The 12,664-nt window shown below is 47.8% G+C and overlaps 3 protein-coding genes across 3 annotated transcripts; 2 read left to right on the forward strand and 1 right to left on the reverse strand.

Annotated features, from left to right (window-relative positions):
- Positions 1 to 559: 559 nt before the first annotated feature.
- On the forward strand, positions 560 to 2,800 carry N7517_001378 (uncharacterized protein; the record flags this gene model as incomplete). Its single annotated transcript, XM_056719108.1, has 10 exons — positions 560 to 869; positions 965 to 1,151; positions 1,207 to 1,379; positions 1,497 to 1,724; positions 1,778 to 1,903; positions 1,960 to 2,075; positions 2,153 to 2,239; positions 2,295 to 2,411; positions 2,470 to 2,554; positions 2,610 to 2,800. 10 exons carry the CDS (start codon positions 560 to 562, stop codon positions 2,798 to 2,800), a joined length of 1,620 nt encoding a protein of 539 aa, XP_056583243.1.
- A 612-nt stretch (positions 2,801 to 3,412) lies between these two features.
- On the reverse strand, positions 3,413 to 4,318 carry N7517_001379 (uncharacterized protein; the record flags this gene model as incomplete). The annotated part of the gene is made up of 2 exons (XM_056719109.1): positions 3,413 to 4,133; positions 4,158 to 4,318. 2 exons carry the CDS (start codon positions 4,316 to 4,318, stop codon positions 3,413 to 3,415), a joined length of 882 nt encoding a protein of 293 aa, XP_056583244.1.
- Positions 4,319 to 5,654: 1,336 nt separating this feature from the next.
- Positions 5,655 to 11,819, forward strand: N7517_001380 (uncharacterized protein; the record flags this gene model as incomplete). The annotated part of the gene is made up of 1 exon (XM_056719110.1): positions 5,655 to 11,819. One exon carries the CDS (start codon positions 5,655 to 5,657, stop codon positions 11,817 to 11,819), a length of 6,165 nt encoding a protein of 2,054 aa, XP_056583245.1.
- Between the last annotated feature and the right edge of the window lie 845 nt (positions 11,820 to 12,664).

The following is a 12,664-nucleotide window of genomic DNA, read 5'->3' on the forward strand; positions in this document are numbered from 1 at the left end:
CAGGGGCTGTCAGCTTGAGAACTGGAAAGGTATGGGGATTGTTCTTTAATAGTTGGATATATTTTTCGAGTCTATGTTGTTGGTAGCACGTAAGATACTAAAGGATTGCGTCTTAGCACGTAACCTTGACAAAGACCCGGCTCTGTCAGCAAAATAATTCAAGTCTTTTCTTGGCCTCAAAGATAGGCTTAGCACTAGCAAGGCTGGTGCATCCTTTTGTGTGTGAGCTTGCAAGATTTAAGGTAAATTGCGTGAGTTATTGCGCAAAGTTACCCCGAAGAATCGCCATGTTTATGTGCTGGGGACCCGCTAGATAAACCTATAGGACGCAATCAAGATTAGTGTCGGGTGTATCGCCTAGCTTTCTCCTCAACTTCTAGATATCAGCGCGGGATAATTGTAGGATCTCTCAGTGACGCGATTACTAGGTCCGCTGAGGACATATCTCACTATTCGTATAAAATCAGTAGAATCGCCGGGATTAATCCCATCAAAAGATATTGTACAGTTATCAATCTGCACACTGGGTCATCCAGCGCAACACAATTCCCAACGCACAATGGGAACCGCGGGTGATTCCCAACAAGTGACGGCCGCCTCGGTGTACAGCATAGATGCGGAGAACCAGACCAGCAACACCCAGACAGAAGATGTTACAAAGCCTGTCAGGTCATGGAAAAGTTATGTATGGGACACATGGGAGCTTCCACCAGACCAACGCTGGATGCTTTTTAAAGTTGATGCTTTCGTCCTCACATTCGCATCTCTTGGTTACTTTTTGAAGAATATCGACCAGTCAAACGTGAACAATGCCTTTCTCAGTGGTATGGAAGAGGATCTAGAGATGTTTGGTAATCAACTAGTAACTAGTATGTACTTACGCTCCCGCCCGCAACGGTTCTTCTCGTCTTCTTTGGAAAGAGCCGAGAATATTTCTAACATTTGCTAACAAGTACTGTGTTAGGCACGTCTATCTGGACTGTGGGATACGTTATTGGGCAAATTCCATCCAACTTGCTGTTAACCAGAGTCTCTCCTCGATGGGTGATCCCCACGCTGGAGGTAGGATGGGGACTCGCGACTATCTGTACATCAAGCGTGAAATCGTATCAAGCTCTGTATGCTTTGCGCTTCCTTGTCGGTTTCTTTGAGTATGTCAACATCTTAAGATTTAATGCTAGTGGCCAGTTACTAATCTCGTTATAGATCAGGATTTTACCCCGGCATCCATTACTTACTGGGATCATGGTACACACCACAAGAGATCGGAAAGCGGGCAATGATCTTCTGGCTCGCGGGTTCAGTTGGCACTTTGTTTAGCGGCTTCCTCCAGGCCGCTGCATATACAAACTTGAACGGGACACATGGTTACGCTGGATGTATGTGACTGCAATCCTTCCGGATTTCCCCTCTCTCGGATTTTGGATTTCATCATCCTACCCCTTCATCTCAACCCAACGAAAGGAAGGGAAACAACTGCTGACTGATGAGAATAGGGCGTTGGCTTTTTATTATTGATGGTATCATTACACTACCGCTTGCGCTCGCTGGATATATATTCTTTCCAAACCTACCACAAAGTGGCAAAAGGACATGGTGGACGACAGAAAAGGAGCATCAGATGTCAATTAAGAGAATGCAGAATATTGGACGTGCTGGCAAGCAGCCTTGGACAAAGGCAAAGGTGAAAGGAATTCTGCTCAGCTGGCATACTTATCTTCTCCGTGAGTTGTACTCTACACCATTCTTGTCCTAGAACTATACTGACACCCCCCAGCATTGCTATACATTCTTTGGAACAATGGCTTGCCTCAGCCTGCTATGGGTTATTGGCTGAAGAGCTTTAATGCCAACCCTGCTCCTGTCCCCGGGAAGACTTACACCGTCGCACAAATCAATAACTGTGAGAGTTTGATTTGGTTCTGTATCTCAATGGACCTAGCTAATTTCATGTACAAGTACCTCTCCCTACGACCGGTGTACTCATTGCCATGTCATTGGCTTGGGCTTGGCTGTCCGATGGGCCATGTCGTGGCGCTCGCTGGCCATTTATCTACGTCGGTGCCGTTTCTACTGTAAGTCCAGAGAGGTTATATATGTCGAGTAACTTTCACACTACGGTAACTAACGACTACTTCTATCTATTGCACAGCTCATCTTCGCTTCCCTAATGATGAAGATGCCCTTTTACACAGATCTCAACAGTCGTACAGTTATTTATTGGTTAAGTAATATCGGTGTAAGCTTACCATCCCACGAAGTGTTCAACTGTCAGATCTTAACAGTACTCTTAGGGTGGTGCCGGTCCATTAATTCTGAGCTGGATCAACGAGATCTGCTCCGACGACACAGAAAAGCGAGCGCTGCTTGTTGCGATGGCTAATGACCTTGCCTATGTTGTACAAGCCGTCGTGAGTCTCCTTGTACATTCCCCAGCTTCGAGATTCATACTTACCAGATTGAACGAAGGCTCCCAATTTTGTGTGGAAAACCACAGCATTTCCCCAAGCCCCAAAAGGATATACTTGGTCAATCGTACTTCAAGTATTGCTAAGTAAAAAACCCTTTCTCCGCTCGAGCTTTGTTTCCAGCTGACAATAATGTTCTAGTCTTGAGCACCGCAACTGTTCAATTCCTTCTGTGGCGCGATAAGAAAAAGGTGGCAAAGGCAGAGGCGGGTCTCTCAGCTATTGACCCCCTGGAGTCATCGTCTATAGAGGGAGATACCTCGGTGGGATCTAGAGAGGAAGATGGCAAAGTGGCAAGCGCTTCTCGAGTTAAGCAAGTTGGTTTGGATTAATGAAAACATGCGCTCAAACGTTTGATATGTTGGTAGTTGACACATTAGATCTGAGTCCAACATTTGATGCTATATTCTAGTCAAATTTAATAATGCTGGTCTTTGCCAGTCATTCTCTGTCGCCATTGGGGTATCTTGTTTGATGATCGTTCTAGCGTCAACGATGGAATAGAAGATGACAGAAATCTGCCTGTACGACAATGTATGGGTGACCTCAGGGGGAAATGAATTCTCCAACTAACTAATCCTCATACCTATTTCTAATATGTCCATACTTACCGTTTGCCTAAATCAGCTCGGAGTCAAGCTACTATTTAATAGGGATATCAAGGTTAGCTAGATTTCGCCCACTCGACAGCGTTATGGTAATTCCACGGCTTCACTATTTTTGTGGCCATCTAAGTCTGGTAGCACTCTCATAACTCCTTTAGAATCATTCAATTCTCTTCTCGGTGCTAAATCCTCGACAGAGCATCCAATTCTCCGGAGGGAAAATGATCCTGTTGATATTCTCTGGAAGACAGCCATTCTTCCCACTCCGCAATCTCCATTGATCCGGTCGAAACCCTTCAATTCCTCTCTTCAAATTAATTGATCCCCTAAGATCAGCAATCAAGAGAAATTGACTGCAGTGATGAAACGGAAGTCTTGTGCATCAAGCACAACATCTTGCATGTTAGGGGGTCGGATAGGAACGTCGAATAGAGCACAATATGGGATTGTCAGTGGGGCACTATCGACTGTAGTTTTAGTCACATCCACTTCAGCACACGAATATGGCTGCTGCATATTGAACGGCTGTTGGAGGAGGGGTGGCACGTTACCGGGATTTCGGCGGAAGCTGTCAATGTAGGACCTGGTCAAGGGTCGAGGGGCATTGGGAGGAGCAAGCTGCCATTGTTCAAAATGTACAGCGGTCTTCTTGATAGATATGATAATCACCATGCGTACTCCTCCATCAGAGGCTCCGAACCACCATCTAGCATCTTGAAGTAGTCTTGGCAGGCTCTCAGATACACCCGTTTCAACAACCACGGTGGGCCATTGCAAGCTGGTGCTAGAAGGCCAACGTACAGAGGGGCTGAACACTTGGTCTCCCTCTTTGTTCCGCAATGGGGATTTATATCGCGTCGCTCCGCCCCAACGATATTGCTCATTTAGTCCCATGCTATCCAGTTGCAGATTGACTTTCTGCAAGAGTCCCGTAGTGGTGTATTCATGGCGATACCCTGGTATCATGCGCAAAAGGCCTGTACCGCTTTCAAACTCAAACCGGTAATTCACGCCGCCCAGGCATTCATGGTCCTCGAAGAGTCGCTCGGAGATGAGGGGGCTTATTTTGAGTAGAACAAGGAACTAGTTGCCGTTTTCTTCCTCGTCCCTTTCAAGTGTCTCTGCGATCTTCTCAGCTTCGAGCTGAACATATTTCAGGCGGCTGAATATGCGAGTTACGACACCAGATGGGAGCGCTGCCATGACGTCAGACATGCCTACGGATGAAAGAGCTTCGAGGGACATGGCATCAGGGGAAGAAATGGATCTAGGCGAAAATAATCCAGAGTCAGTGTGAGGAAGTAGTAAAGAATCGACAGCGGGTTCCATATATAGGAATCAGGATGACGTCAAATTTTGTGGGACGATGGAGAACTCTCTAGAGCTGACAGTGATCCAGACTTTTTCCGACGGCGCTTTTCATTTACACAATACTATGAAACGGATGGAGTTTTCCGCTCCCTACGCCCCTTCTTATTTTCTTGACAAAATGTAGTGTTCCAAAAATTGAAGGTAGTAATGTATCAACGAACTAACTATCATAGGATAGTTAAACGACCCTGTGGGGGCTAATCCTTTCTTAGTTCTAGGTATAATCTGGGGTGGTCTGAGTGCATCAGTGTTGCTCACTGATTGTACACTGAGCACCCACTGAGCATCAGTCATTCTTTACGTGACTGAACTGAGCATGATCACTGACCTGAGTCCGTGTGAGATCTACTCAGTGAGCTTGAGCCTGAGCACCCTCATAAAAGCGGCAGCAGATCAAATAGGAAAGCCCCACTAGGGAAAATCCGGTACGTATAGCTACATGTACTTCGCACTACCTGGCTAAGTCCGTTAACTTCGATATAAAATCTGGCCATCAGGTAGCCCGCATGGTGTGACGAGCTATGTCCTTATATAGCAAGCGCAGGTCCAATGCGCCGGTTGCAATCCTGCTCTTTTGCTTCTGGCAGAGCGGTTAGGGCTGGTTGGAATGCGCCCCGAGGCCCTGATCGTGACACAGGGCTTGGTCCCAAAACCGAGAGATCTTCAAATTTTGACGGAACGAAGAGTAAGACAGTCGTCTACTGAAGACAAGAAGCATGCGGTATTGATACGCGTGTGAAACCATGACACAAAAAAAAAAGAAAAGAAAAGAAAATACCGGCAGGGAAAAGCAGGAAGAGAGAGATGTCTATGTAAGGGCCAAACCAATCATCTGCCCGAACCTCGATAACATTGCACCATGTAGGACCATCCTAGGAGAGGCAAACTCTACCTAAGCTTTTGCTTTTGCGTATTTCAGTTGGTTCCTTTTCTAGGACACAAGTACTCCGTAATGCCACAACAATCTCATACTTGGAGTTGAGACATCACGGCACCTGGGCATGAACCTTGGCAAAACCCACCGTGGGCCACTAACCCCGTTTGGGATCTAGTGCGGCTCAACTAGTAATGTGTTTGAGCGCCTAGCAAATATTTAAGTGCGCCCCCGGGGCAACTTCCCCTCTTCAATTCCCGTTAATTTGGGCTCACATCGAGCTCGACGGAAAACATCACTTACTGTCCACCTGGGTAGAATTACATTTGGCCCACTATGGCACTTTCAGATTCCGAGGGGTCTGATGTCGTGATGGTCAGCCCGGGCGATGTCCAGGATTTCAACGAAGGGAATATTTTGCCTCTCCCGGCAAGTGATCTGAAGAAGATCAGAGAGTGGCTGCAGCCAACACCCTATGATCTGGAGGGCTCTGAATTTTCACGGCACCTCGAGTCGTACCTGGCGGGTACAGGCCAATGGCTTATGTCTACAAGCACATATCAGCAGTGGCATCAAAGCGACACGAACGGTCTGCTGTGGATCAAAGGCATACCGGGGTCTGGAAAGTCTGTCATGGCTGCCTCAATCATCCACCAAATACGCAAAGAGAAAGTTCCAGTCCTCTTTTTCTTCTTTCGACAGATTATCGATGCAAACCATCAACCAGTCGCAGTCCTACGGGACTGGCTTTGCCAAATCCTCCCCTTTAGTCCAAGCTTACAGGCCGAATTGAAGAAGGATTATATCGATGAGAGACGCTCTATCGATAGTTTATCTGCTAACGATCTATGGAAAAATATTCGATTTGCTCTCACTGCTTTCCCCAAGGCATACTGCGTCGTCGATGCCTTAGACGAAATGGACCATGGTAATGATGACTTCCTCCAGGCCTTAGTGGAGCTGGGCCAGTGGCGCCCCGCCAACCTCAAGGTTTTGATGCTGTCACGCCCAGTCGTTGCAGTAGAATCGCCTTTGAGACCATTCTATGTGCCCGTTCTACCCTTGGATGAAAAGCTTGTCGATATCGATATCGCTGCCTACGTGCAGCACCGACTGCGAAACTCACCCGTGCCCGAGGAGTATTGGACTCGCATAACTGAAGCCGTTCCCGGTCGAGCGAATGGTCTGTTCTTGTATGCTAGGCTTTCTATGGATGCATTTTCAAAACCTGGGGCCGATGCTGGAGATGTGCTCAACAAGTTGCCTGACAACCTGAACGTGATGTATGATGGGCTACTACGCGAGCATGCAGAGCACTCCAATGTTCCTAAAGACCTCCAAATGCTTATTCTGCAGTCTACTACACATACCACCCGCCCCCTTCGACTTCTTGAGGTCGCTGAGATGATCAAAGCGACTCATACTCCACTTGGAACATCTAGCTTGAAAGAGATCAAAAATATTGTCCGAGCGGCTTGTGGCCCCTTGCTCCAGATCCTTCATGACGAAACCGTGTCGGTCGTTCACCATTCTTTGACTGAGTTTCTCAAAGGGCTCACTCGCTCCACTGTCATTGATGAAGCAACTTTCCCAATTTTGGAGGCCGGCCCAACTAATCATCGACTTGCTGTCGCATGCTTGGATTATCTCATGTCTGGCTGCTTAGAAAGCATCGATGCCAAGAAGCGCAAGAAGGATAACCAATATTTCAATCCTAAAAAAGCCCAGCAGAGTAAGATCCGCCTGAAATTCCCATTCCTTAAATATGCAGCGAACAATTGGTACATCCATACTCGCCGTGCCGCCTTGACTGGGATGGATTTGTCATCACTTTACTCGGTTATTGACGAGTTTTTTGGAAACAAGAAACTATTCACCGCTTGGTTGGATATCGACTGGCCACAAGGTTCTATTCAAAGTGTTACTCCGCTTCATGCTGTCGCCAAAGCCGGGCTAGCTCAGTACGCCGCCCACTTGTTCCAAAAAGGCAACGTCGACCCAAATGTTCAGAACCATCACGGAGATACACCTCTTTACTGGGCTGCCTTTAGTGGCCATGGAGATGTTGCACAACTTTTCATTCAGAAAAGGGCAGATCCTGACGGTGAAGCGAACCAAGGATACAAGCCTCTTCATGAGGCCGCCAGAAAAAACCACGCTGATGTCGTCAAAGTCTTGCTTGCGGCTGGTGTTGATCCAATGACACCGAAGACAAAAGAAACTCCAGCCAGGCGCTGTGGCAATGCACCGACATCAGTTGGTCATACTCCATTGATGTACGCATGTCGCAATGGTCACCTCGAGGCAGTAACTGAATTTCTACCCTACCTATCAGAGGGCAACATCAAGAAGGCCCTTGGTTGGCTTTCAGGCTCAGGGCACGCGGCATGTGTATCTCTCGTTCTTCAAAACAGTGTCGTGGACATGAAGTCACACTTCGGAGGAAGAATTTTGTTCAAAGCCTGCTTGAACGGCGACCTGGATACAATCAAGGTTCTTGTTGGAGCAGGTGCGGATCCCAACACTCGCTGTTCCTATCCTGTGAACGAGTTTGGGGGCATTGGTTCCCGCTTGCGTTATCCAATAAGAATGAAAACCCCTGGAAAACGAGAGGAGCCCAGGGGCTTCACTTCTCTACATGCTCTGAGTGGAATCAACAAACGTAACGGAACTCACCAGATCCCGCTGGAATGTGTTTCAGTCGTCCTCCAAGCTGGCGCTGATGTTCATACAAAGTCCGAGGATGATGGCAAGACAGCTCTGCATTTCGCCTGCGCAAACAATATAGATATTGTTCAGCTTCTTTTGGAAGCAGGGGCAGACCCTTACGCCAAAACCGACATTGGAGCCACGATACTACACACCGATGGAAAGACTGACACCAAGCTTCTTCCTATCCTGCTCGATTCGGCAGCTGTTGATATCAATAAGTTGATGGCGGAGAGCAACGGCGGACCCTTGTTCAGTCGTCTTCGTGGTTACCATTCCGAAAGCGGAATTGAGATTCTGAAGTACACCACGGACCCAAATCTGACCGAACCAGACGGTAATGGTTTTCTTCATGCGTTACTTGTTCGGTATAGATTCTGTAAGCAAGATACTGTTCTTGAGGCCTTGCTGTCCGCTGGCGCCGATCCGAATCTCCAAAACAACAAGGGCGAAACGCCACTGCATACAATGGGTGATGACACCAAAGTTGAATTAATCTCCAAGTTGGTCAAAGCAGGTGCAGATCTTGAGATCCGGGATTTGAAGGGTCAAACAACCCTCTTCAAGAGTCTTCCTGGGCATTCGAAGGGCATATCCAATTTTTCCAAATCCCTCATCAATTTAGGCGCCCGACTGGACACACGGGACAACAAGGGCCGTACTCTTTTCCACAAAATGGTCTGTAAAGTTGAAGCTCTGGATGATTTGATAAAGATGATGGATTTTGACCCTTCAGTCACCGACAATGAAGGCAATACGCTTTTCCTTGAGGCCGTTTTCGCAACTAGTAGATCGGACAGCACGTCAATTTTCAAACATCTCAAAAGTCTGGGGGTTGATATTGACCATCCTAATTCCCACGGGTGGACAGTCTTGCATCAAATGTCCTTCCAAAATCAGACTCACTGCCACACGAGTTCTTCTGCCGAGACAGCGTTTGATTATGTCCTCGGAGAGTGCAAGAATAAAAGTCCTCAGGATACAGACGGGATTCAGCCTTTGCATATTGCTGCCGCTGTATCAGAATATAATGTTTTTGGGCTTCTCTGCTCTGGGGCTGATATGTTCGCCGTTACGAAAGAAGGCATGACGGTTCTCCATGTCGCAGCTCGAGCCCGACAACCTGGCATAGTTGGTCTTGTTCTTTCCAGCATGATTGACCATGATGATGAAACACGGAACACCTTCATCAATCAGAAAAATGTGGAAGGAGATACGGCACTTCACTTAGCCTGCTGTTCTGGTCGACCCGAGACCGTGGATCTTTTGTTAAATGCCGGCGCAGATCCCAATCTGCCGGGCAAGAATGGATATACTCCATTGAGAGCATGTGCCAATTTTGAAATGGAACAAGTACGATGGACGAAAGTGGGCAAAAAAGAGGACGCCGAAGCCCTCAAGATCGCCAGCATCTGGCTTGGTATCCGAAGTCTGCCACTGGCAAAGGGTGAGTCCGAGGAGGGAGCCAAGGAGTCTCAATGGGGATCAAATAGTGAAAATGGTGCTTCAAGCTCGACGCGTCTAGATGAGATTCTCACCTCATTGGTACTGCACAGCAAAAACCCTCCTTCGGACAAGGAGTCGCTTTGGGAAGCATTCCAAGAAGCAGTATCTAATCAACGCGACTATACCGCGGAATGTTTGCTGCGGCTCCAGAATCGTGTGTTCCCTAAACTGAACCTGATAGAGGGACCGGGAGGCGACGGCTTTACCCTGTGCAAAACTCGCCTTCGAGGCGAAATATCGTCTCTCAGAGAGCAAGAAAAGAGGCGAAACGAATGCATGAACACAAAAGGTGGAAGCATAGATCTCCGCTTCGAACAAATGGTTAAGTATCTTCGTCTTGGGCACTACGGTCTATTCGAGGAAATGGCTTCACAAAAGGATCTCCTTGTGTTAGATTACACCCATATCTCTGTCATCCACTGCCTTGTGGATGATGGTCTTTCAGAACTCTTAGATCGTCTCTGTACTCCAGAGCAGGCTCTGAAGTTTGATGACCACGAATGGTGCGAACATACCGAGAATACCGGTTTTAGTTCCCGTTCCCGTTCCCGTGCTAGGACACTGCCGCTGCTGATGCACGCATGCCACCGGAACTTTCCAAATATGAAAGTGGTCCGAACACTTGTGGAAAATATGGGTGTGAACATCGATTCAAAGCGCAGGAAAAGGATATATGGTGATGGCAATTATAAGACCGTGTTGGATCATGCCGTTCTACATGACCTCGCTGAGGGCAAAACTTGGTGGAACGTGCATCAGGCTTTGCCGTACCTCATCAGCAAGGGCGCGAATCTGGAGGTCCGCGATGACAAGGGGGAAACACCTTTGCATATCGCCCTCGACTATGACAAGTCCAAGGGCGTCTTTTACAGGCATGCTGTGGACATTCTTCTGGATCATGGCGCAGATGTCAACGCAGTCAACGCCTACGGGGAGACCTGCCTGTCAAAGGCTGGCGCTGATATTGACTTGATCAAGTTGCTTTTGTCTCGTGGCGCCGCGATTTCCGCCACTGCTATATTCGCCGCCATTGAGTTTTGCAATGTTGAGTTGTTGGAGCTCTACCTCTCCCATGGTGATGTCGCCAACATACGGCGGCCCGCGCTAGAGCGTCGAGTAAGGCCTCATGCCCTTCAAAAAACCATAATCCCAACTGCTGAGGAGTATCCTTTGTTCTATGCGGCAACTTTCGAACCCACTAAATACTCATCTCGCAAGGAGTTTGATCTTGCTTCAGTTCGAACGGGCACAATGACAGCGCTTCTTCGGAGTGGTGCAGACCCATACGCCACCTTCGTTGAGCTCCATCGAGTAAAGGATGACTCTCTCGTTGATGGCCACGATTCGGACTCGGACGATGTGCATGCTGGTTCCAAAGATCGATGGGAACCCAAAACCCGCACTGTCATCCATGAGATCTTGACTAAAACGGAGGTGTTCGAGCCACTGCTTCAACAGTCGTCTCTACAACTGGAATGCCGAGATGACAAAGGCAGAACTTTGATCCTTTGTACTAGTAATCCCGAGGTAATTCGACGCCTTGTCGACCGTGGGGCTGACATTACCGCTCAAGACAAATCTGGCAAGACCGTTGTTCACGCACTCATAGCCCGCAAAGCGCAAGAGGAAAATATCAGCATCATGCGGGTTCTCTTTGACAAGGATCCTAGCATTGTGCAGATAGGGGATGAAGCCGGTGATACTCCGCTCCACTATGCGCTTCGCGAAAGGGCGATACAGTTCGAATATGTCGATCTACTACTTGAATACGGAGCAGATCTGCACCAACCCGATTCAAAAGGCGATACAGCTCTCCATATCCTTTGCAGAAGTGCATCTAATCACAAGACACGCATCGAGCAGTTCTTGGCCCTCGGGCTGGACATAAACGCACGCAACAAGAAAGGCGAAACTCCCCTCATGCACTGTCTTGCGGGGGGCAGATTACGATCTAGTATTTGGTCGTACAGTGGCGACAGTTCCAGCGACAATGACAGCCTGATCTTGCTCCAGGATCTTGGTGCCGATTTTCACGCGCGAAACGACGCGGGGATGTCGATGCTTCATGTAGTTGCTCGCAGGAAGGTGCGCGATACCATTGGTGTTCGTGGGCGGGATATTAAAGACAATATGGAAAACCTAGTCAGTTGGTTCGGCTTCATCATGAGCTTGGGTGTGGATCCTATGCTTGAGGATGCTCGGCAGCGAACTTCTTTGGATCACGCAGCTGCTTATGGCAATGAGCATATTTTGAAGTTGTTCAAGCAGAAGGACGCCCAGGAGTGAAAGCGGTCGGATGAGCTCCCGAGGTATTTGTTTTGTAAAGTCATCCTTTTTGTTATTCGTTAATATATTCCGAGGTTCCCTTCGGGTGAATCTTGCGGCCCTTAGCCCTATGAGGCTATTCTCGAAGAGTTGTCAAAGCTGCTAGTGGACTCGACCGGAAATAAGACGTGTTCAAATGAGCAGCGAGTGATGATTTGCAATAGTCGGCAATAATGCGGTCTATTAAGAGGGCAATTGAACCGCCGAACAATTTCCTATTGTAGTAGCACATCTATTGTGAAGGGCCCCGAAGCAAGAGAGGCTCTGCCCCCCACTTAAGAGGATGGGACTTGAACGTGGGATGATGACTTTTAAGTAGCAAATTTATTATCTCGATTTGGGGTTGTTCGGATGCGGATAAAGAGCAGGACTACGCAGCGGTATAGGGGTCAGGGTTCAAACCCCATTTTTGTCGGTGGGTTTGTGTAGAGACGAGGATAACTCGTCTCCGCATCTTCCCTTGGGTTGGATCGTACGTTTCACCCATGAAAATACACGAGCTAAATGGTTAACTATGTATAATTACTAGAACGGGACCAGAGAAGTTGAACTGAACCCAACAATCGGCTATTCATCAAATAATTCAGTATGTCCGAATCAGAAGAACCGCACCACAATCCAGAAATGGAATTCCCTCTTGGCAATTACAGAGCGAGGCACATACAACTCGGGCCACGAGTATCAGGGAGGAAACGTAAAAATCGGGATGATGATAGATTTGAATACCATTAGCTTGCTTAATGATGAATGCTTAATCAAACGCTTCTCTTTCACCCTTTTCATGATCAAAATTACCGTGAGAAAAT

The sequence above is a fragment of the Penicillium concentricum genome (genome assembly GCF_028827145.1).
Source record: "Penicillium concentricum strain IBT 3081 chromosome Unknown utg000001l_segment0_segment0, whole genome shotgun sequence".
Taxonomy (NCBI): domain Eukaryota; kingdom Fungi; phylum Ascomycota; class Eurotiomycetes; order Eurotiales; family Aspergillaceae; genus Penicillium; species Penicillium concentricum.